At 35.6% G+C, this 24308-nt stretch overlaps 1 protein-coding gene and 1 long non-coding RNA gene across 2 annotated transcripts; one reads left to right on the forward strand and one right to left on the reverse strand.

The window, feature by feature from the left end:
• Positions 1-5991: 5991 nt before the first annotated feature.
• LOC136270790 (uncharacterized) lies at positions 5992-7704 on the reverse strand. Its single transcript, XR_010708651.1, has 3 exons — positions 7188-7704; positions 6696-6795; positions 5992-6287 (listed from the first exon to the last, which is right to left on the reverse strand). It is a non-coding gene; the product is annotated as an uncharacterized lncRNA (long non-coding RNA).
• A 13079-nt stretch (positions 7705-20783) lies between these two features.
• Positions 20784-24083, forward strand: LOC105339380 (RNA-binding motif protein, X-linked 2). Its single transcript, XM_011444905.4, has 5 exons — positions 20784-20941; positions 21373-21531; positions 21753-21882; positions 22574-22757; positions 23136-24083. Exons 1-5 carry the CDS (start codon positions 20928-20930, stop codon positions 23741-23743), a joined length of 1095 nt encoding a protein of 364 aa, XP_011443207.3. The 5' UTR covers positions 20784-20927; the 3' UTR covers positions 23744-24083.
• The last annotated feature ends 225 nt before the right edge of the window (positions 24084-24308 follow it).

Consider the following 24308-nt stretch of genomic DNA (forward strand, 5'->3'; position numbering starts at 1 on the left):
TCTATTAGGATACTTGTATATTGTGAGTACCAATTTAAAACTAAACTGATGTTTGTTTATTCATTCTAGATGGGAATAATGCGATTACTTTTATTTCATTCGGATCCTTCACAGTCTCAAAATGATGAATCGATCAAACAGCTGATTGGTCACGTGATCGATTTTGCATCTTCACTTTAATGGGTTATATATATCTGGTTTTATTTTCAATAAAATCGCCAATGAGCTCCAGTAGGGTATCATTAATCCTTCTTGAATAGAGACGTTAACAGTCAATTAAATTCCGTCGCTCACCCTCTTACGGATATATTGCGTGCAGGAAGGGCTAGCAAACTTGTCCACAGTTCTCGCAATTTCACGCCGAAATCTCTTGATTGTTGTCACGTGATGTCACGCCATTTTATGTTTACACAAAACCACATTATCAGTTTGTCTGTCTGTAGGTATCACAGCATCTCCGTATCCCCCCCCCCCCAAAAAAAAAAAAAAAATTAAATCGAAACAACAGAAAAATATGAAGTGCATAAATCTGGACGCCAACGTTCAACTAAGTCACCAAAAAGTTTTTAAAATATAATTTTTTTAAAATGCAAAACCCACCTTCGATTCAATTTGCTGTATTAAAGCAATTTGAAGTATTTTCGAGAAGTACATTTAATAATGTTGATGCAATTCAGTCATGTTTTCTCAAGAAAACCATGTAGGTGTATTTGTATTCCTATCATCAGTTTTTATTCAAATGAAATCCTAATTTTTTAGGTTGCACACAAACAAAGTAAACAGAGTTAATACCACATGAGAATTGACAAACATGGTGTTTAGAGAGATTGTAGACGGCGTCGATGGGGTTTTCTATCGCTTCTCCTAACGAATCAACCGGTCCATTCATTAGCGCCATTCGGGGCTAAACTGTTGCTTTTTATCGCCGAGAAATGAATAATTGAACAATACAAGTTATGTGCACTTGGCGGTGTGGACTGAGGCTCCCTTTCTATTGGTGGTGATTAGCGACCGACAGATGGAGCTGTTTCACACCTTGGTCAGTGTACTGCCGGTGGGTCAGCAATGGAAATCAATCGATGAATTATCACATTCTCACAGAACTGCAAATTACCACTCTAAAGTTATACCTCTGTTCCCACATGTTCTTAGAAGTGGCGGCCATCGCTGCACTTAGACGCCCTTTGTACCTTGATTACCCAGTGTTTTTGTCTTAATGAGCTAATACCAATCTTCGTGAAAGATAATACACATTCATCAATTTTTTCAATATTGTCAATATGCATTATAGACAATTTGTTTTAATCAAGTGTTCAGACATGCCATAAGAAGCTTCGATTTTGCTATGGCGTAAAAGACTTGTCGATATATTCCCACACAAGTTCGTATTGTAAGACAGGGTATTTTCGATATTTTACACATACAGTGTAGATATATCATATGAATTTGGTTTGGAATTTATTAATGATTTGATGTTATAATAATTCTGCTCATTTTTGACGTCTTATGTCTTATGATATGTCTGCAATTTTTCAGAAGCCAAGTCCATTTGATCATGCATACATGAATCTCTGTCTGTCTGTCTGTCTGTGTCTGTCTGTCTGTCTGTCTGTCTGTCTCTCTCTCTCTCTGTCTCTCTCTCTGTCTGTCTCTCTCTCTGTCTCTGTCTCTCTCTCTCTCTCTCTCTCTCTCTCTCTCTCTCTCTCTCTCTCTCTCTCTCTCTCTCTCTCTCTCTCTCTTTCTCTCTCTCCGTTCACCACCCCTCCCCGTTTTCTTTGTTTTTTTCCCATAGGGCAAAACAACCGACAGAGACCAAACAAGACCCCCCCCCCTCATTGCTGTCACAACTATCAGCCATCTCTCCTTGCGATGTACAGTATGGAGCCAGGGACAGACGTTTTGTGCGATGTACAATCGGGAGCCAGGGACAGGCGCTTTGTGCGATGCACAGTCGGCAGCCAGGGACAGACGCTCTGTGCGATGCACAGTCGGCAGCCAGGGACAGACGCTCTGTGCGATGCACAGTCGGCAGCCAGGGACAGACGCTCTGTGCGATGTACAGTATGGAACCAGGGACAGACGCTTTGTGCGATGTACAGTATGGTGCCAGGGACAGACGCTTTGTGCGATGTACAGTCGGGAGCTAGGGACAGACGCTCTGTGCGATGTGCGATGTACAGTATGGAGCCAGGGACAGACGCTCTGTGTGATGTACAGTATGGAGCCAGGGACAGACGCTTTGTGCGATGTACAGTATGGAGCCAGGGACAGACGCTCTGTGCGATGTGCGATGTACAGTATGGAGCCAGGGACAGACGCTCTGTGCGATGTACAGTCGGGAGCCAGGGACAGACGCTCTGTACGATGTACAGTATGGAACCAGGGACAGACGCTCTGTACGATGTACAGTCGGGAGCCAGGGACAGACGCTCTGTGCGATGTACAGTATGGAACCAGGGACAGACGCTTTGTGCGATGTACAGTATGGAGCTAGGGACAGGCGCTCTGTGCGATGTACAGTATGGAGCCAGGGACAGACGCTATGTGCGTTGTACTGTCGGGAGCTAGGGACAGACGCTTTGTGCGATGTACAGTCGAGAGCCATAGACAGGCGCCCTGTGCGATGTACAGTATGGAGCCAGGGACGGACACTCTGTGCGATGTACAGTCGAGAGCCATGGACAGACGCTCTGTGTGATGTACAGTATGGAGCCAGGGACGGACACTCTGTGCGATGTACAGTATGGAGCCAGGGACAGACGTTCTGTGCGATGTACAGTATGGAGCCAGGGACGGACACTCTGTGCGATGTACAGTATGGAGCCAGGGACAGACGCTCTGTGTGATGTACAGTATGGAGCCAGGGACAGACGCTCTATGCGATGTACTGTCGGGAGCTAGTGACAGACGCTTCAGAGAGAATAACATGCGTTGTCATGGTTAGCCCGTTCTTCTTTTTGTATTTAAATGAAATGCAAATGGCATGGTAGCATTGATTGTGGCCGTCTCCCTATCGACAAAGTGTCAGAAGACGAAGCCCGAGATCACGTGTAAACTGGCGGTCCTGTGAATCAAGGCTCCTGAATCAGAGGCATTCTTCACTGCTCGCCGGCCGCTCCCAGGTCTGGCGATGCTAAGTCACTGTCTAAGACATTGGCACCAGACCGCAACGACATTAGTACCAATTAACCTGAACCCGAGAGTATGTTGTTTGAGTTTTCGGCGCATTGTTGTCAGTTAATTTCTAAGTTTTTCCCTAATTTCAGCACTTTGGTAAGAAACAGTTAATTGAGTTGAGAGAAAATCACAGGTAGTTCACGTCTTAGACCAGCCGTGATTTAAAAGTTTGGATAGACCCAGTTAATTAAGTTGACGGTACATCGTAATCTACATTGTCTAAGATTAACCATATACTTTCAGCAGTTTGGTTAGAGACAGTTAATAGAGTAGACGTTAAATAATAGGCATTTGATGTTTCAGATTAGGTCAACTGTCTACAGACAGAACCCTGTTAGACAGAGATATAGCTTACGTCAGATTGAGATAAGCCATACCTTTGGTGGTTTGATGATAGACAGTTAATTAAGTAGGCGGTGAATTGTGGTCAGGCAGTATCAAGTTTAGCCCTTATCTTCAGGAGTTCGACTGAGGACGTACAGTTAATCGAGCTTGCATTTATACATTTTTACAAGTTTTTTCTTAGATTAGCAATACTTTGAGCAGTTTGCATTGATTATAGACAGACTAATGAGTTTGTAGTAGTCAGACTTTTAGCAGTTTGCATTGAATACAGACAGATTAATGACTGTAGTACCTGTAGTCAGACTTTTAGCAGTTTGCATTGATTATAGACAGACTAATGAGATTGTAGTACCTGTAGTCAGACTTTAAGCAGTTTGCATTGATTATAGACAGACTAATGAGTTTGTAGTACCTGCACTGGATGAAATATCTGGTTTCAGCGCTGCGGAAACCCTTTGGAAACTCTGCGGAAACTTAAGGTTACTTTAAGTTTCCGACAGGTTTCAGCACGGAAACTTCAAGTTTCATTAAGTTTCCGCAGTGCTGAAACTTAGGCTGTCCATGAATCCAAATGGTTTCCGCAACGGAAACTTACTGAAACTTGAAGTTTCTGCTTAGTTTCAATCTCCATATACGTTTGGGATACATATTGTTTACAATTGGTTTCCGCGACGGAAACTTACTGAAACTTGAAGTTTCTGCATAGTTTTAACCTCCATATACAATTGGGAAACATATTGTTTACAAAGGGTTTCCGCAACTGAAACTTACTGAAACTTTTTATATTTTTGCTTTCACAAAAGCTGAGCAAGGTTTCTACTTTATGTAAAAACAAAACAATTTCAAACAGTTCCAAATTTATTTTGTTCAAAAATCTGAAATTGTTTCCAATAATAAATAAAATACAGCCAAGATACAATAATGGAGAAACATCCATATGGCAATTCCCTTATTAGGGACTTTTATTTAAAAAAATGATAAAATTGCACAAGAAAAAAACCTCCCATAGAAATCTTTACATTTGTATTTTTTTTCATCTCGATTAAATGCCTATCAAATCTCCCTTTAAAAATGCAACAAAGATCTTACTTTTTTAAAAATATGAATGCAATTTACAAAATAACTGCACCTACATGAATAAACAAAGAAAACTTCACTGTTACATGAACATGATACACTTGTCTCAATTTGTTTTGAACTACAATGAATATGTACACCATAAAATATTTTTGAAAAGTCTAAAGTATCCATTTAAAAAAAAAAAAATACACTACAAGATAGTAGTTGACTATAGAGGTATGACCCAGATTTGATTTGAATATGTCAATAAATTCCAAAATGAGGTCAAAGTGACCCACTTACAAGTTGGGATAAACCTTTTCTTTGTTAGTAATATAATCTAATGTTTTACAATAGAACAGGATTTGATATCATTTTTTTGATAATCCATTAAGTCCAAAGTGAACTTTTCATTTCCACCCATGATGTACCAACTGATCAGATTTTAATATCATAAGCCTGTCAGTATTTAATAGATGACCCATAGGGAGATATGAAAAGCTTGTTGGCCAATAAAAAGCTAACAATGGAGCAGTCTGTCAAATCATGTGCAAAAATATGATGTACACATTTAATTAATTATGCTGATTGCAACACACTTCATTCCTGATGAATATTCTTCTTTACACACGGTTTACCTTCCTACATTTCACTACTTTTAATTACCTACATAAATATTTCTAAATCCAAGACATGAAGTAAAATATACATTGTTTATATACGACAAGTATTACTACATGTACATGTACTTGCTTTTTGTAGCATGAATGTATAAAATACAAAGTATCACACAGATCATTCACCTTACAATTCTCATCAATACCAGTATTTTACTTATGACATAAAAGCTAATTCCAATTATATATTAGTTACATAACACAGATTAAAATAAAACCCACATGGAAACAACATTCCATCCAAGTACTTTTGTTATATAAAAATTGTAATACATGGGGTATATGTTGTCTTTATATATTTTCATATACGACATAATTGAATATTGTTTGGTGTATTTTATCATTTCTATGACCCATGCATTCATCTCCTAATGCAGTGTTTTTACATTTAAGATTGGTTTCTTAATTTTTCATATATTGCTGCAAATAAAAACTAAGTTATCAATAAATGTTTAAACAAAGAAAATGGAAAAAAAAAGTAGTTAACACTTATCAACTTGGAGGTGTGAGGATATATGTTACATGGAGTCTAAAATTTTATACAATATTTGCAAATATAACAAATTATTTAAGAAAATGAAAGTTAATATCTGCAAGGTCTAATCAATCATTTAATAAGTCAAAACCATGTGATTTTCTAAGATTCTAGCTTACAGACAGACATTGTAATATACTGGTATTCGATCATATAAAAAAAGTACTTTTATAGTTTATAGGTTTTTTGAAATGAGAATACTTTACAGTTAAAAAGTCTTGTTCTGCAGAGGTTTAGTCGGGTCGTAGAGATGTGTCCATTCGAATCAATAAGGAGTGTCCTTGGCTGTTGTTGATGTAACCCGAGTCGTAGTTTATGGAAATAGGCCTTTTTGGGGGACTTTCGAGCATTGTCCAGACCGGTGAAGCACTCATATGATCACATCATGGCTACAGCAGACTTAGTAGTTCTGGACAGTGGTAGCATTAACATTCTTCTTCTTGCGATGAACTTGTTCCTTACACTGGGCTGTACTTTATGTCTGTTCTATTTATCTTAAACATGAATAATAAAGTTTCATTTAGATTTTTAAACAATAAACATAAGTCATTCAGCCTAACATGTAATAAAAGCATTCTGAATTAAAATCTGAATACAGAAGCTACTATGCAGTTGCCAGTTGCTGTTTAAACTATGTCATATAATGATTACAGTAGTATCTGGTCTAAAATGTTTTATTTTATGTTTGAAGCTATGTTATTTTCATTTTGATTCAATTATTGTTTGTTGAACAATGGAAAAACTTATCAACAATAAGTGTGTTTCACCCCCCCCCCCCCCCTCCCCATCAACCTCCTTTTCAAGAACTTAGACCTGGATTTCCCTAAAATTACTACAGCAAATTATAAACATCCAACACATGTATAAGTTAATGGTGAAAATAATCAATTTCAAAGCAATACCTTGCGTTCACATCGTCCAGCTGGTCAAAACATTCACCCGAATCACCGAACAGAGGAAGCAACTAATCACCGGAAACATTGACTTTGTATGCTGTCAATGCTGAAAAAGAAAAACGTGAAAGATTTCATTTTCCGGATTTAATTAATAATTTTTTTTCGTTACATTTAGAGTTTGTAAATTGTATAATGTGCGAAAGATTCATTGTTCGTCTTGTTTACCACCCAAGCATTCATATATTAGGGACGTTTATATAATTATATATGTGTATACCCTGGATAATCTTGATTATCATGCATATAAAATTGGTTAATGGTTAACTTGGTCAAAACGTATATTTAAAAGAGATACGGTAATAAAAATCAAAACGCCGAACCAAGTTTGAAAAAATGACGCCATCTTGATTTGATGGCGCGAGATCTCGTTTACAAATGAAAGATAAATTAGAGCCTTGAAAATGTTATTGGGAGTATCTATATTGTGAATTAAGTTACCTTGACATGAGTTCTTCGTTCCTGCATTATCTCCTTGTTGTAGAGGCTATTAATGTTTCTCAATTCTCCATTTTATAACAGCACCTTCTTGTCCATTTTAACCTTCGCTCGGAATCATAAAGTGCGCCAATACTGACCAATCAGAACCCGCTAAATCTTGGAAAAGTGCATCTTGGGATAGTTTAAAATGAATAATGTTTAATCAAACTTATCATTTTTTACCGAAGAGTATACTTTTTACATGTATATTTATTTTAAATAAGAACTGTCAGAGTCAGTATTTCCTGGTTAAATACGACAAAGTATTGGCGTGTGTTTGTTACAATTGTATTTGTAACACGTGATTAACCAAAAAAAAATGGCCGACCGTTTGTTTACAAATGTCTAATGAAATTAAACAAGTTTTAATGAGACATATGTATCAGATTTTGTCTTTAACTATATTTTATTTACATGTACTGATGATTTTGCCAAACTAAATATGATAGAGCCATATATAGTTTACTGACAAGTTAGTCTTGACAGGTTCTGCATGAACACACAGAAATCACAAATATAATTAGATGCCGATCGCAATTAGCGGGGTCCGGTTAACAGCGTTCACCCGTACGGTGAATTTACAACTACGATGAATTGATGGCAATTATTTTACAGTTACACATGTGCACTGATTGGTCATGCGATGAACAGTACGTTAAGAATACTTATGAAATTAAAATACAAACGCGTTAAACAAGCCGGGAAGTAAGACGTACACGTCGGACTGATATATAAACAAAATATAATTTTAATTATTTGGTATACTTTCTACATCAAATGTATACGAATGTATAATCAAATTTTAAAAATGGGATTAAAATCACGTGCACTACATGGCTAGTGCTGGATTTTAAACTGATTTTGTAATATAACGTATAACTTCAGTAAAATTTTAAATAATGCTTATTATATCTTATAACAGAAACATGTGCATGTTTCATAAACATGTATCAATATCTGTGTTTACAGTACAGAAAGTAAATACAAAGTAAAGAAATGCACGAATCACATAGGCGTTGAACCGGGGGGGGGGGGGGGGGGGGCTTAGTGCAAAGTTAGACTTAACCAATAGGCATATAGCCCCCCCCCCCTCTTTTTCTCGCCGGAAATGTAATTGTTCCTAAATTTACCTTGAAAGATTGAGAAGTTGGAGTAATAGGCATACTAGCCCCCCCCCCCCCCCCCCCCCCCGACACGGATTAGGAATTTCATGATTTTGGGAAAAAATTTGGGTAGGGAAATTTATTTTCGGAAGTATATAGTATAGGTATACCCCCCCCCCTCCCCCCCACGGATTAGGATTTTCATGATTTTGGGAATTAGGGTTTTTTAGGGTTTTTCCTCAATATTTCTGAGGATTAGTCTAGCCCCCCCCCCCCCCCCACTTTCAATTTGCTTCCGACGCCAGTGAATCATGATACAGTCATACATGCAGTAAAGTCTGAAATGCATGTAAATAATTAAACAATTATTATATTAGACTCAAACTCCAAGTGGGTTTTACTTCTTATTATCAACTGTAGAATTAAAAAAAAAAAATCCTGTGTACATGTGTTGGCGTGGTATTAAAAAAGAAATGAATTAGCTCTAAACTTCAGGTTGTACGAATATTTGGTACGATTTGTAAAAAATTACAACGACTTTACCTTAATGTGTTCGCTTAATTAGTTACTTTACCTCAAGGTTCATTCAAATGATAACTAAATGATTTAAGAAGGAGTCTTACAAAATAGGTATATTAATTTATTTTACTAAATAATTATAATTTACTTATCTATTTTACTAACTCAGGTACATTGAAAAAAAATTCCCGCCGGGCTCCAGTTATAAACTCACGCTTCGTACTGTGTATATGTTATGTAACAGTCTTTTGTTCACTCCTGACAGAAAAAACCCTGCAATCCACACAGAATATACAGGAAAATCACAGAGGAGGTCACCTGGACAAAGAATGTATACACATGTATACACGTGCCCGAGTACCTAAGATTAATGATTTCATCATATGCATTAAACAAGATCAGACATCAGTTCTTCTTTTCAAATTCAATTAATTACTTAGTAAGGTTCTTAATCGCCTTATTTGCCACATTTGAAGATAGTTACATGTATACATATAGTTTCAGTCACGCTGAAACCTTACTATACATTTTAGTATGTACGGATTCATTATCATAAGGCTAGAATTAAACTTAAACCTGTTGAAAATAAATGATATCACTATTAAACTCAAATCAATTTTAGTAATAGTTTCAGCAATGCGTAAACCATTTGGAATCTTAACTTAAAGTTTCAGCATACTGAAACCTAGCGGAAATGTTCTGAAACTGATTGATATTTCCATAATAATTTACACAACTATTCACACGATTCAAATTTAGTTTCCGCATTGCGGAAACCATCAGGAATCTTAGACTAAAGTTTCTGCTGACTGAAACCTAACGGATACTTGCTGAATCGATATAATGGTTTCCGCATTTCGGAAACTATACATGAAACTTCAACTTCAAGTTTCAGCAAGGTTTCCATATAGTTTCAGTTTTGCTGAAACTTGATTTTTCATCCAGTGCTGTAGTCAGACTTTTAGCAGTTTGCATTGATTATAGACAGATTAATGAGATTGTAGTACCTGTAGTCAGACTTTAAGCAGTTTGCATTGATTATAGACAGACTAATGAGATTGTAGTACCTGTAGTCAGACTTTAAGCAGTTTGCATTGATTATAGACAGACTAATGAGATTGTAGTACCTGTAGTCAGACTTTTAGCAGTTTGCATTGATTATAGACAGACTAATGAGTTTGTAGTACCTGTAGTCAGACTTTTAGAAGTTTGCATTGATTATAGACAGACTAATGAGTTTGTAGTACCTGTAGTCAGACTTTAAGCAGTTTGCATTGATTATAGACAGACTAATGAGTTTGTAGTACCTGTAGTCAGACTTTTAGCAGTTTGCATTGATTATAGACAGACTAATGAGATTGTAGTACCTGTAGTCAGACTTTAAGCAGTTTGCATTGATTATAGACAGACTAATGAGTTTGTAGTACCTGTAGTCAGACTTTTAGCAGTTTGCATTGATTATAGACAGACTAATGAGATTGTAGTACCTGTAGTCAGACTTTTAGCAGTTTGCATTGATTATAGACAGACTAATGAGTTTGTAGTACCTGTAGTCAGACTTTTAGAAGTTTGCATTGATTATAGACAGACTAATGAGATTGTAGTACCTGTAGTCAGACTTTTAGCAGTTTGCATTGATTATAGACAGACTAATGAGTTTGTAGTACCTGTAGTCAGACTTTTAGAAGTTTGCATTGATTATAGACAGACTAATGAGTTTGTAGTACCTGTAGTCAGACTTTTAGCAGTTTGCATTGATTATAGACAGACTAATGAGATTGTAGTACCTGTAGTCAGACTTTTAGCAGTTTGCATTGATTATAGACAGACTAATGAGTTTGTAGTACCTGTAGTCAGACTTTTAGCAGTTTGCATTGATTATAGACAGACTAATGAGTTTGTAGTACCTGTAGTCAGGCTTTAAGCAGTTTGCATTGATTATAGACAGACTAATGAGTTTGTAGTACCTGTAGTCAGACTTTTAGAAGTTTGCATTGATTATAGACAGACTAATGAGATTTTAGTACCTGTAGTCAGACTTTTAGCAGTTTGCATTGATTATAGACAGACTAATGAGTTTGTAGTACCTGTAGTCAGACTTTTAGAAGTTTGCATTGATTATAGACAGACTAATGAGTTTGTAGTACCTGTAGTCAGACTTTAAGCAGTTTGCATTGATTATAGACAGACTAATGAGTTTGTAGTACCTGTAGTCAGACTTTTAGAAGTTTGCATTGATTATAGACAGACTAATGAGATTGTAGTACCTGTAGTCAGTCACTGTCAAAAGTCAACCATATACTGTAAATCATACTTGAAAAGTTGACTAAATTAAGTCATCGATACACTATAGTTAATTAATGTCTATGATTAATTATGCTTTTAGCAGATAGACTTTGGGGTTTAAGGCAGTCAACTGAGAATTTAGTATCCAGACATTTAAAGATAATATTGAGAAATAATGATACGTTTATTAGTTGACAGTTTATTGTGTTAATGTTCATTTTAAGTGTCATAACTTTGGCCTAATTAGAACCATTTTAACAAGACCTTGGACTTTCAGTAGGACGTAGCTATCTTTTTCTTTCATCAAAATAAGTTGAATATGACGCTGGTTTCAAGTGAAATATACACAGATTGCATAGTCTTAGCTCAAAAGCCAGACAGATCTTGTTGATTTCAAAGAGCCATGGCTGAGTAGCTAGCAAGGAAATAGACATGCCTACGTCAGATTGTTGTTTGACACAAATACCCAAAGTCCAAGCTCATGTTAAAATGGTTCTATTTGTAAAGCAATGAGGGATTCGTCTAAAATGAACGGTCGTGATCTTATTGTTTGGATATAAATCAGTTGTAATTTATATCCCTCAACTGTCAATTTAGATGTGAGAGTATGATGGACGTAAACAAACGAGATGACAGTATATTGTGATCAGTACATGTATCTAGTAATCTTATTATCTTATCTTCAGATGTAACCGGAGATTTCTACTTTAGTTGAGAGTTTTTTTGCATGTAGTCGGTAACACATTACTAAGCTACTCCAAAAGATATTTAGCTAGCGGCAGATAGATAAGTGGGGAGTATACTCGGTATATTATCAGGTTCCCTGACTAGATTTGTTATGTAGTCAGGTTCCCTGACTAGATTTGTAATGTTGTCAGGTTCTATGAAGTAGACTAGTTCAGTAGTTGTATAGTATATAACTATATGTAGTCAGGTTCTATGAAGTAGACTAGTTGTGAAGTAAGATTCTATTTAAAAGTAGAATAGTGTTGGTGTCAGCTTCTATGAAGAAGACTAGTTCAGGAGTTGTATAGTAACTATATGTAGTCAGGTTCTATGAAGAAATCTAGCTAACTAGTGAGGTTCCATGCAGACTAGTTATAATAAGCTCTATTACATTGTAAGTAGACTAGATATGAAGTCTTATTTTAAGGGTTAGACAAGGTATGAAGTCTGATTTTATGAAGTAGACTAGTTACGTAGTCAGGTTTACTAGAGAGTTTACTGGTGTAGCCTGGTTGTATGTAGTAGATTAATTCTGTAGCCAGGTACCATGAGGTAGACTGGTAATGTAGTCAGGTTTTATAAAGAGACTACTGGTTTAGTCAGATTCTGTGAAGTAGACTAGTAATGTTGTCAGGTTCTATGAAGTAGACTTAATTTGTTATGTCGCCAAGTTCTATGAAGTAGACTAGTTATGTAGCCCAGTTCTATGAAGTAGACTAGTTATGTCGCCCAGTTCTATGAAGTAGACTAGCTATGTAGACAGGTTCTATGAAGTAGGCTAGTTATGTAGACAGGTTCTATGAAGTAAACTAGTTATATCGCCAGGTTCTATTAAGTAGACTAGTTATGTAGCCAAGTTCTATGAAGTAAACTAGTTATGTAGACAGGTTCTCTGAAGTAGACTAGTTATGAAGCCCAGTTCTATGAAGTAGACTAGTTATGTAGCCAGGTTCAATGAAGTAGACTAGTTATGTAGACAGGATCTATGAAGTAGATTAGTTTTGTATACAGGTTCAATGAAGAAGACTAGTTATGTAGACAGGTTCTATGAAGAAGACTAGTTATGTAGACAGGTTCTATGAAGTAGACTAGTTATGTAGACAGGTTCTATGAAGTAGGCTAGTTATATAGACAGGTTCTATGAAGTAGTCTAGTTATGTAGCCCAGTTCTATGAAGTAGGCTAGTTATGTAGACAGGTTCTATGAAGTAGACTAGTTATGTAGCCAAGTTCTATGAAGTAGGTTACTTATGTAGACAGGTTCTATAAAGTAGACTAGTTATGTAGCCAAGTTCTATGAAGTAGACTAGTTATGTAGACAGGTTCTATGAAGTAGACTAGTTATGTTGACAGGTTCTATGAAGTAGACTAGTTATGTAGACAGGTTCTATGAAGTAGACTAGTCATGTAGACAGGTTCTATGAAGTAGACTAGTTATGTAGACAGGTTCTATGAAGTAGACTAGTTATGTTGACAGGTTCTATGAAGTAGACTAGTCATGTAGACAGGTTCTATGAAGTAGAATTGTTATGTAGACAGGTTCTATGAAGTAAACTAGTTATGTAGACAGGTTCTATGAAGTAGACTAGTTATGTACCCAGTTATATGACGTTGATTAGTCGTGTTGTCAGGTTCTATAAAGTAGAATTGTAATGTAGTCAGGTTCTTTTAAGCAGACCTGTCTTGAAGCCAGACTCTATAAAGTACAATAAGTATAAAGTCTTGTTCTATGGCGTAGATTTGTTGTGTTGTCAGGCTCTTTGAAGTAGCCAGGTTTAATGAAGTCGAGACGTTCAACATTCGTTTTACTGTTCTAAAGTTGACACTTTATCACTGTGGTCATATTTTGCCAAAGAATTGCTAGCAACATTGTCAAAGCAATAGTTAATTATAAGTAAGTTAAGCTGACTGAGTGGAAAGAATAGTCTGAGTTGACATTATGTTGTTGTCAGCCACTGTCTAAGCTAGATAGTCAGAGTTTATGTTGATAGACAGTTGATTGAATTGATCATTAAAAAGATTTTGTTTACCAAATAGACAGAATATTGTAAACAGTAAATGTAAAAAAAATCATCGTTTACCTGAACTAGTGTTTATGTTGAGTTAAATTCAAAAGACGAAAATGCGAACATCTTAAGGTATTCCATCCATAACTAAGGTGAATTTAACAATTTTGATTGATCTATACTACATCAAATACATCTTTTAAAGCTTTTATGAGACTGACATAAACCAAACTTGGGTATAGGTATGTAGCCAATTAAATAAACTTTTTTCACTTAAAACCTTTTCAAGAGTTGTCTGCCCTTTAGGAAAATTTAAAAAAAATCATTTTCTGAAAGAAAATATGTATGGTAAACTATGAATTATTTTAGCATATTCGAAGACGGAGAAAGCTTTTGCAACTTTTTACCAAGAGAAATGTGAAAAAATTACTTGTACAAAAGAAATATATTTAAAAATACTTTTCCCCCATATACTTCAATGTTAACTTCAACATATGATAAAGTTATTAAAATCATTTTTTTTTTAAGATTTCAAAGGTGAAACTTTATTATTTAATAAACTCATCAAAATCACTCTAAGAATTTAGTGATCAAACTTGCAATCTATTAGATATGAAATATGATAGTTATGGATGGAATACCTTAATACAAATTTTGTTGAGTGTATATATGCAAACATCGTTATTGTTTCAGTTTCTTGATAACCATGCTTGTTATCACAGAAGTCGTTCGATTCATCAAAAGGTCTTAAACATTGCTGTTGATCAGTGAGGGGTCTTATCAGGACCTTAAGCAACAGCTGCTCACGCCCAGCACTTTGAAACGCCATATCATATTGATAGATTCTTTGTTGTTGAAAGTCCCGTCGTGTTTTTTAAAGCTCAGAATCCAACGATATCAGCGCAAGTGAAGAGTTTTAAAGAAACTTGTAATTTGGAATCGAGGTCTATATACAGCTTGAGAAATATGCATTTCCGAGTATCAGATACACACAGGTTCGAGTCTTGTCTGACAATTTGTTTACCTAAACCTCAAACATTCAAGTCTTGCAGGTGAATAGATGTTGCAAATTAAAATGTATAAGGTATGTATTGGAGATCTTGCAAAATTTATGTCAAGAACTTTAATATGACTTTTTTTTAATATGAAAAGCTGTAGGTACACGTTTATATAAGACAGTGGCGTAGCTAGGAACAATACATTTGTAAGTTGTGGGACTGCATACACCCAGAAGCAGAGCATTTTGACAGCATCTTCAACCTAATATTATTACAACAAGCTCTGTTAGATATATAGAATCCTAGCCAGGAGTGCTGGTTTTTCTTTTTTCCAATGTTTTCCCCTTTTTGTCTTCATAAAATCAAATACCTATGTTTTAAAAATCAAAGAAATTGCAAATCAAAACGATTACACGTTAACAGATACCAATATGTCCAGATCATACATCTTAAAAACTAAACCATGCAAAGCTTTTATAAATGAGGCAACCACTTCTGACAATACAGTGAAAATGGTACTTTTGACTAGAGGTTTTGATGACTACAGTTTGTACTTGCAGTATTTCACATAGCAATGTTATAACGGCTATTTTTATCGATTGTTACATGTACAGTATAAGGAAATGCAGGTTAGTTAACTCGTACGGTATGGGTCTAAATCTGGAGAACTTACGATTCAGTCAATATTTGTAAAAAGAACAAGTTCGGGATGTTTTAAAAAAAGTCTTGGCACCAACACAAAATGTTGTCAGCATTTGCAATAAAATGATAACACTGTTTTAAAAGGTGAGATTCAGAATAAAGTTTTAAGGACGGGATTACAGTACTTCAATGTAGCTTCTCCATTTATAGTAACCGCGGAAATTACAAGTCCTGGGTTCAGGTGTGAAGTTTTTTCACAAGCTGTTACTCTGTATTAAAAGGTGTATGCCACTGACTGACAACGCATTTTGTAAACTTTGTTTTTAAAGTCATTCAAATATTCAAGTATTGCAAAATCAGTAACTCGGACTTTAAATTATTGATGTTTAATATAAATAGCTCAAAGATTCGATAAAAGCTGCAGGTCAGTTGCGCAAGGTTCAAGTCGTGCAGGCTGTGTGTTATGTCAACGTGTGACGTCAGTGAAGCTTCTGATATACAGTTTGCTAGACTAGAAGTTACTCACAAAAAGCTATTTAGAGAACTTGAACCTAAATGTATGAACTTTTATTATTCTAAGATTTGAACCATTGCATTATTAGAATAAAACGCGAATGATTCGGAGAAGTATAGTAAACCTTGGTTAAAGCGAAGTTCTGACTCAAAATCAGTTCGCTATATCCATAAATTCGTTATATTCAAATTCTTTATAACTTTGAAATTTTACAAAGATTTGTTAAGAATTTTACCGGGGACTCTATATCCGAGATTTCGCTATATACGTGTTCGTACTAAACGAGTTTAACTGTATGGACGTGAAGAGCTTGCAAGACTTAAACCAATGAGTATCTTGCATAATGCTTAAGAGACATAAACTTTCTCCCAACTGACAGAACGTGCAAAGTGGCAACCTTTGAGTAACTTCAGCTTCAATTTTATGACCAAACATGGTTAAGTAAAACCCGGAATAAGCAGAATGTAGTAAAACATACATAACGTGTGACAGACAATAAAGAGCTGCACAAGTCGGGCTTCGTGCTTTATTCTGTAAATATCATAATTAACAAGTCGGCCGCAGAGATATGGAGAAATTAACAGTAAGAAACACTAGTATTATTCTGTATTCCTATAACATTTTTTTCCAACTCTAACTTACGAAAATAGATGAGTGGATTTTTCCTTTTTTTAAAAAGTAGCTGTGACAATCATATTAGGAATATCGAATTCTAATACACGTGTTTTAGTTTCATCAAATCAAGAGGAAAATATTGTTAACAAAATCCATCGTGTCAGCATTTCTGTGACCTAATTAGGCATCCGTACGCTTGTGTGAGCGCGTTCTCCGCAAGCGCTTCCTAACCGCAGACGACAGGAGTGAAGGTCGTTAGACTGTGTACCGGAAGCGGTTAACAACTTCGGATAGCTTCGCGCTTGGGCGGGGAGGAATTTACAAGATAAACCCTGAGGCATTCCGAACGTCAAACAAAATTTGATCAATACCATAAGATCAAAGCTAAAAAAACGAGAAAAAAATATTGTCGATCTAAACTTTAAGAATGGAAACCGACAATATCCGTGTTTGGACCGAAATAGATTTGATTAAATATAACCTGCCAATAACTGTGTTTTCGTTAATCACGATTGTATTCCTAAAACAGGCGCTCTATACACGGTCCAAATCCGCGTCCACGATCGACCACTGAGGCCGTTTTGTTTAGTTAAGAAGTAGATGTGACTTGGGAAGTAATAATGGAATTTATCGATTATTTTCATCAGCAGAAGTTCAAACGGACAAAACCAAATAATACAAGTTTAATTTGACTCATTACATTGATATAATTTTGGGTTAAAACAAAGCTCCGCGAGGCTCGATTCATCCTTTCTGGGCATAACTATATCCAGCCGTCTTTAGCGAACGGAAAGGGGGAGTCGATGTGTTTATAAGGTTAATAATGGAACTACGTCAATAGACGGAGAAAATTATTGGACAATCAGATTTTACATTTTTGGCGAAGTTAATATTAAATTAATATCTTTCTCTTTCTCTTTGCTCTATCTGTCTAGCTGCACCCCCCCCCTCTCTCTCTCTGAGAAAATAAAACCCGTATAATTGCATTCACAAAAACGTCGCAATCATTATGCCATAATCAATGAGACTCCTCTCCGGGTCCTCCCTACATAACAATGTACCTGTAAGAAGGTAAATATAAACATTGTTTTAACGATATTGGACCAAATGTTTTCGTTTTGTATGGGAAAATGATATCTTTGAAAACACAATTAAAAAAACTATATTTTCAACTCAGCCGATACTAAAAGATGCCGGGATAATTTATTAGGATTTGTCATGACGATGCTGCGAACAAAATTAATTTAGCAACGACTTCATTTTGCGATTCATCAGTAATACTGTAAATATTTATTTATATTCATATAATAATATTTTCGATGCAGGTTTTTTTAAATGGAGACAATAAAAAACAAAAATAGTCCGCGGCAAGAAATTTTCACGATGGCAAAGTTCTTGTAAATATCTTTATAATTCGCGGGCGAATATTAGTTGGTTTATAATCGCAACTTCTCGGGCCTTTCCGGAAAGGCCCGAGAAGTTGCGATTGATTTGGTTTACAGTATTTTCTCACATTGGTACACGTGCCCAACATGTTTTATATCAGTGCACGGACGTCGGGGAATTGGAGAATAAAACTTAGTCCGAACCTTCTTGTCTGTCTGGTCATACCAAGACATAATCCTAATTAGTGTCTTTAACGCTTAATTAGAATTTTCTTTGAATATTTTTTTTTTTTACTTTTGTTGTCCTTTAAAGCGTACACAAGGTATGTTTTTTTTTTCATTGCCAGATGCTGTTTGTTAATTAATCAGTAAATGTTTTGGCATAATCCGGCTGTTATTTTCTATCCTGATGCAATAAAAACCATACTGAGAATTATTAAACGGTGCAGAAGCCTGCTCGCTGGGAAGCCGATTATATTACCGCGGTATTTTACGAGCCGAGAGATCGGCTCTAGTTTACGAGAAACCTTTCATCCAATTTCATTCATCCAGTGTACTTCAGTCTCCTCTCAAGATGCTGTTAAAGGAAGTTAGCCTTTTGCTTCTCTATCAGCCATGTTTTATTTAAAAGATAAAACTTAGCCCTAATTAATCTCCATAGAAATGTTCTCGACTCATCCAATGCCGGGGACGGCAGCGTTATCACACGGTTTTGTTCCAATCAATAAAAAGACATTTTCATGGTTTTTTTTTCAACAAATGAAATGCTTGTTGAGTCTCTCTCGTGCATACTGTTCGGGAGGACTGTCATGGTATTGCAGGAGAGGGAAGCAGACCTTTTTTTTTAATACTGTTTCATTTATTTGTTGCTGCTGTCCAATTAAGACCTTCAATCGATCCACAGTCAACGTCCGCGCTATGACAAAGGTGTTTTTAAAATCTCGGCGACCATTTAGTTTCCTAATACCGCCGCGTCTTTTTCCCCCTTCTTTTTCATTAATTACATTCTTGTCTTGTTGTGTCTCGAAAGGACGCGTGATATAGGGTCCTTGAAATGACGCGTGATATAGGGTCCTCCAAAAGACACGTGATATAGGGTCCTCCAAAAGAAGCATTATAAGGTACTCGAAAAGACGTATTATAAGGTACTCGAAAAGACGTATTATATAAGGTACCCGAGAGGCTAACGCAAGTGTTGTTTTTTGGTGTCTTTTTTACTTCAATGAGAGAGAGAGAGAGAGAGAGAGAGAGAGAGAGAGAGAGAGAGAGAGAGAGAGAGAGAGAGAGAGAGAGAGAGAGCATACAGACAGACAGTGTCACGTTACTACCGTTTATACTAAATTAATGTTTGATATCATATTTCAGCACCATTGAATCTTCTACTTTTTGCGATTGACGAGAATAACGTTTATCAGTTGAAGAGGTATTAATAAATCTGACTCCGCTAAATTGAGTACGTTTTTTTTTTATTTTTTATATATAAGTGTCCATGCAGGGGGATAATGGAAATTGACCATACAAACCACACACATTTATATACGAGGAAAACGTATCTAATTGCTTAGTATTGAAAGGAAATATCTGAGCGAAAATCGATATACGTGAACATAGTTTTGTATAGAATGGCTAAAGTTATCACTTTTATATTTCGTATACATGTTGGAAGAAAAATGAGACCATTATTATATATATATGTATGATACAGCGTACATGTAATTCTATATATTGCTTATTTTCCTTTTAAACTATAGTATTTCAGCATTTACTAATGGTCAACCTGAAGTAAACATGATAAAACAGTCAAGAGGTGGACAGCCTTTCAAAAAAAAGTCTGGGTCCGCCATTGTTCATTATTAGAGAATAAATAAATCGAGCGTGTATAAAAGATAGGCCATATTTATATGCACCTATTTTGATATGGAAGCATCATCTCGTTCCTCCATAACCACACACGACATTGTTCAGCTGTACAGTAAAGGTCTCCAATTGAGATTAAGTCATTAAGATCCAAGTTCTACATTACAAATTCCTTATCTCTTATGAAAAACAAACCATTTAGTTATTCCTACATAATATGGTCTTTGAAATTACAATATCTATATAAGTAAAATGGAGTATACACTAACAACATACGCGTGCATGAATGATTTAAAGCTCATAGTTACCTTAATGTAAAATCTACGCACTAACCCCCCCCCCCCTTTTTTTTTTATCCCGATTAACATAATTCACAAGCAGTTCAGTTGTTTCCCTGTATATATTTTTTTTTATTGAAATAGACCATATTTAAAAGATGTCACCTTTATAGTCCACCGATATGATAGAAAATTAGAGTAAATTTGAAAAATTTGACTTACAATGCTTATTGAAAATAATTTGCGACCACTAAATATTGTGTATGGAATTCAAACACATCCTTACAATATCATTTTTTAGGTGTTGAATATCCATAATGCTAAATTATTTTTATTACATTTAAAAATATTTACGTGTAAACAGTTCTAACATGCAATGTTTTAACACTGAGTATAATAACGATCTAGATCAGGATCGTCTTCTTCTTTTTTTTTTATAACAATCGAATATTTGAAAGAATTGTGAAGTCTGCTTTAGAAAAGTTGGTATTCAACAGACAACAGCAAAATATATAAGAGAGTACACAAGAAAGTAATTTTTGAATGGTTTGTAGCTTTGATTTTCCATAGTTTTGACTGCGTATGTCTCTCACGACCTGACGAATCGGCTCGTGTGTCGAGAAATTTTTACCCAGTCCCTTATATCAACTTTGTACGACTTGTCATTCACGCTCACACCGGAAGTTTTCGAACTGAACAAACGATACCTCGAGTTTGACCAGGCCGGGTACACTTTGGAGATTTACACTGAATATAACATCCACAAAGGCGCCATGAATCCATTAACGTATATGATTTTGTATATTCTTAATTACAGTTGATTAATTGATAGTCAAGTTCACTGTCAAGTCATCCTTTTGAATTTAAAGAAATCAAAGCAGAGACAACTCAGTATTTGTTGTGTTTAAATAAATTTTGACAACAATTTTAAATAATCCTATCATTATGGTAGCAGGATAGACCTAGTGAGTTTTGGATATCATTTGTAACAGTGATCCTTAATATTTTATTCCCCAATTATACAGATTTGAAAAGTTTTAAAAGATTTTGACTAATCAAAACATGCATTGAACCACATGCATAATGCAAACTAAGTTACAATTTGAAAAAAATAATAAAATTAAGGTTATGTTAGATTACATATTGTATACATAAACACATCTTTTTTCAACTGAACACTTAAATTAACCTATTGCACTGTACCTATTAATATTACAGCAACATTAGGAATACGCAGAAGATGAATGAGCGCGAGTTGGAGCTGGGACTGATAGGGAAGAAGTCCTGGCATGACCAATACAAAGACAGTGCCTGGGTGTTCATCGGAGGCCTGCCTTACGACTTAACAGAGGGGGACATTATAGCTGTCTTCTCACAGTATGGTTTCCATTTCTTTTTCAGTTTATCTTATTATCTTAAAAGTTGCAATTTTTATAATGTTATGTAATACAGTTTTAATTAGATTCACAAGTATTTTTCCTATTTTTAGCCGCCATAAATTTCATTCATTTCAAAGTTGCAATTACTTACATGTATAATATTGGTAAGAAAAAATCTATTTCACAATTTTATTATCTAGCTGTTTAATCATTTCACAGATATGGAGAGTTAGTCAATATTAACTTAGTTCGGGATGGAAAAACAGGAAAGTCTCGGGGTTTCTGTTTTCTGTGTTATGAAGATCAAAGAAGCACAGTTCTGGCTGTAGACAATCTGAATGGCATCAAGGTTTGTACATTTGGACAATGTCACTCTGATAAGTTCACTCTCACTTAAAGGTATAACATATATTCCCGTATATTCTATGTAGCATTTTTGGTTAAAATGCAGCTTTTGCTGTAGGACGATAAATGCATTAGAGATACATGTGTTGATAGAACCATTTTAACAAGACCTTGGACTTTCGGTAGGATGTAACTATCTTTTTCTTGCATCAAAACAAGTTGAATATGATGCTGGTTTCAAGTGAAATATACACAGATTGCGTAGTCTTAGCTCAAAAGCCAGACAGATCTTGTTGATTTCAAAGAGCCATGGCTGAATGGCCAGCAATGAAATAGACAAATAGACAACAGGCCTATGTCACAAGGCTGTTTGACACAACTACCCAAAGTCCAAGCTCCTGTTGAACCTGTTAAAATGGTTCTAAATAGGAACTTTCAGAAACACTTTAAATCAAATCTATGCTAACTTCCTGAAAAGTTAATTCTGCTAAATATCATAGATGCTAAATATTATAAATTTACAGTCTTATTCTTTTACAAAATTTGAATGTTCATTTTGTCCAACAAAGAATGAATTTCTTTGATGGCTTTTGCCATAAAAATTGTCGATATTGAATTGAAATGCATCATATACAGGAAGTTTTTTCTACAAAATTTCTGGCAGTTTTTTAATGTTTTGATTTTTCAAAATGCAGCTCCTAGGTAGAACAATTCGGGTAGACCATGTGGAGAAGTATAAAGTTCCCAAGGAGCATGGCGATGAGGATGAAGAGACCATGAGGGTGAGGATGGAGGGCATTGCCCCGAAAATCGAGGAAGGCAGCAGCGATTCTGAAGAGGAGGATGATTATGTTGTTCCCATAAAAAAACACAAGAAAGGTTTGTTTTAACGTGACTAGTGCTTTCAATAATTTATATAAGGGGGAGGCAAGAGGTGCCTTTCTGTTTCAGTTATCAGAATTTACCATTTCAAATTTCATGATTGGCCAAGTACCGGTAAGTGATTAAAATGTCTTTAAAAGAATCTGAACTTGCTTCTTTTCAGTATTTAAATATACATTGTATGTGCAAATTGCAATTCTTTTTCCATATCTTGAATTTTAAAATTAAATGTAATCATCTTTTAAATCTGATTTTTTTTTCATATCAAATAAAGCTTAATTTTTTTATTATTTCTATTAAGGGAAAAGGAAATTACAAAATACAACAATGAATTCAAACTATATTTGGCACCACTTATTGTTTTACTTTTAACAGAAAAAAAGGCAAAGAAGAAGAAAAAGAAAAACAAAAAGAAGGAGAAAAAGAAATCAGCCAGTGACAGTGATAGCTCCAGCAAGATCTCCAGCAAGATCTCCAGCAAGATCTCCAACAAAAAAACGAGTCTCGGAGATGAAGCCATCGGCAGAAAGAGAAAACATAGTGAAGAACAACAACAAAATCGAAGTCAGCAGGCAGTTGTGGACAGGAGAAAAGAGGGCATTAGAGATTACAGAGAAGATAGAGGAAGTAGAGATCATAGAGTAGATAGAGAAAGATCTCCTGTCAGACAGAGAGAACATGGCCGTGATAGAGATTCCAGACAATCGTCTGATAGACAAAGAGTGAGAGATAATAAATTCAGGGAGAGTTCTCCTAGACGGAAGGACAGGGAGTCCCCCAAGGGACGGGCTCTCTCACCAGAGCGAGGGAGGGACAGGGACCACTCACCACCAACACGATCCCGAGATCTGTCACCAAAGAGATATAGGTCAGAGCGATCCCCGCAACGAAGAGATCGGTCTCCTAGAGACAGTTACAGAGATAATTATAGAGACAGAGATAGAGATAGTTATAGGGATAGAGAAAGAGACAGGCGGAGGTGATAGTGGTTAAAAAGTGATTATATCACACCTAGAGACAACGGCAGAGGCAGATCGAAGTGATGGTGAATAGATACTATAATACACATACTAGAGATTGATAGATCCAAGTGATCAACAAACCAGAGACCATAATGCCAACACTTTTACAAAGTTTTTGGAGGAGGATTTCTTTTGTTTGGTTTAGACAAACGAATGTTGTCTTACAGGGAAAATTGTCTAATGAATGTGTCTGAAAGAATATTTGTGCTAAGAGCGAGGTTGTGTTTGAGTGAATTATACAAATGACTTTAAATGTACTTCATTAAATGTAGAAATGGAAGTAAAGGTATATACATAAAAATGGATCTTATTTTTGATGGGGAATTTTGAATATTGATATGGAATACCATTGAGGGATGGAAATAAGTGAAGAAACTAATTAATGTACATGTATGTGTATAATAGATTTACATGAATCATTTTAAATTTTCATCGCATAGATTGAAAGTTATCATACGGAGTAGAGACAGATGAAAGTCATGCGTAATTGACAATTTTCCAAACAGAATCAGTCATTCATGACCCT

Source organism: Magallana gigas, chromosome 8 (genome assembly GCF_963853765.1).
Source record: "Magallana gigas chromosome 8, xbMagGiga1.1, whole genome shotgun sequence".
Lineage (NCBI taxonomy): Eukaryota > Metazoa > Mollusca > Bivalvia > Ostreida > Ostreidae > Magallana > Magallana gigas.

Excerpts from the sequence above, each read along its gene's own strand:
- LOC105339380 (XM_011444905.4), top strand. Across the intron at positions 21,883-22,573 it reads ACAATCTGAATGGCATCAAG|CTCCTAGGTAGAACAATTCG; the intron begins GTTTGTACATTT and ends TTCAAAATGCAG. Across the intron at positions 22,758-23,135 it reads CATAAAAAAACACAAGAAAG|AAAAAAAGGCAAAGAAGAAG; the intron begins GTTTGTTTTAAC and ends TACTTTTAACAG.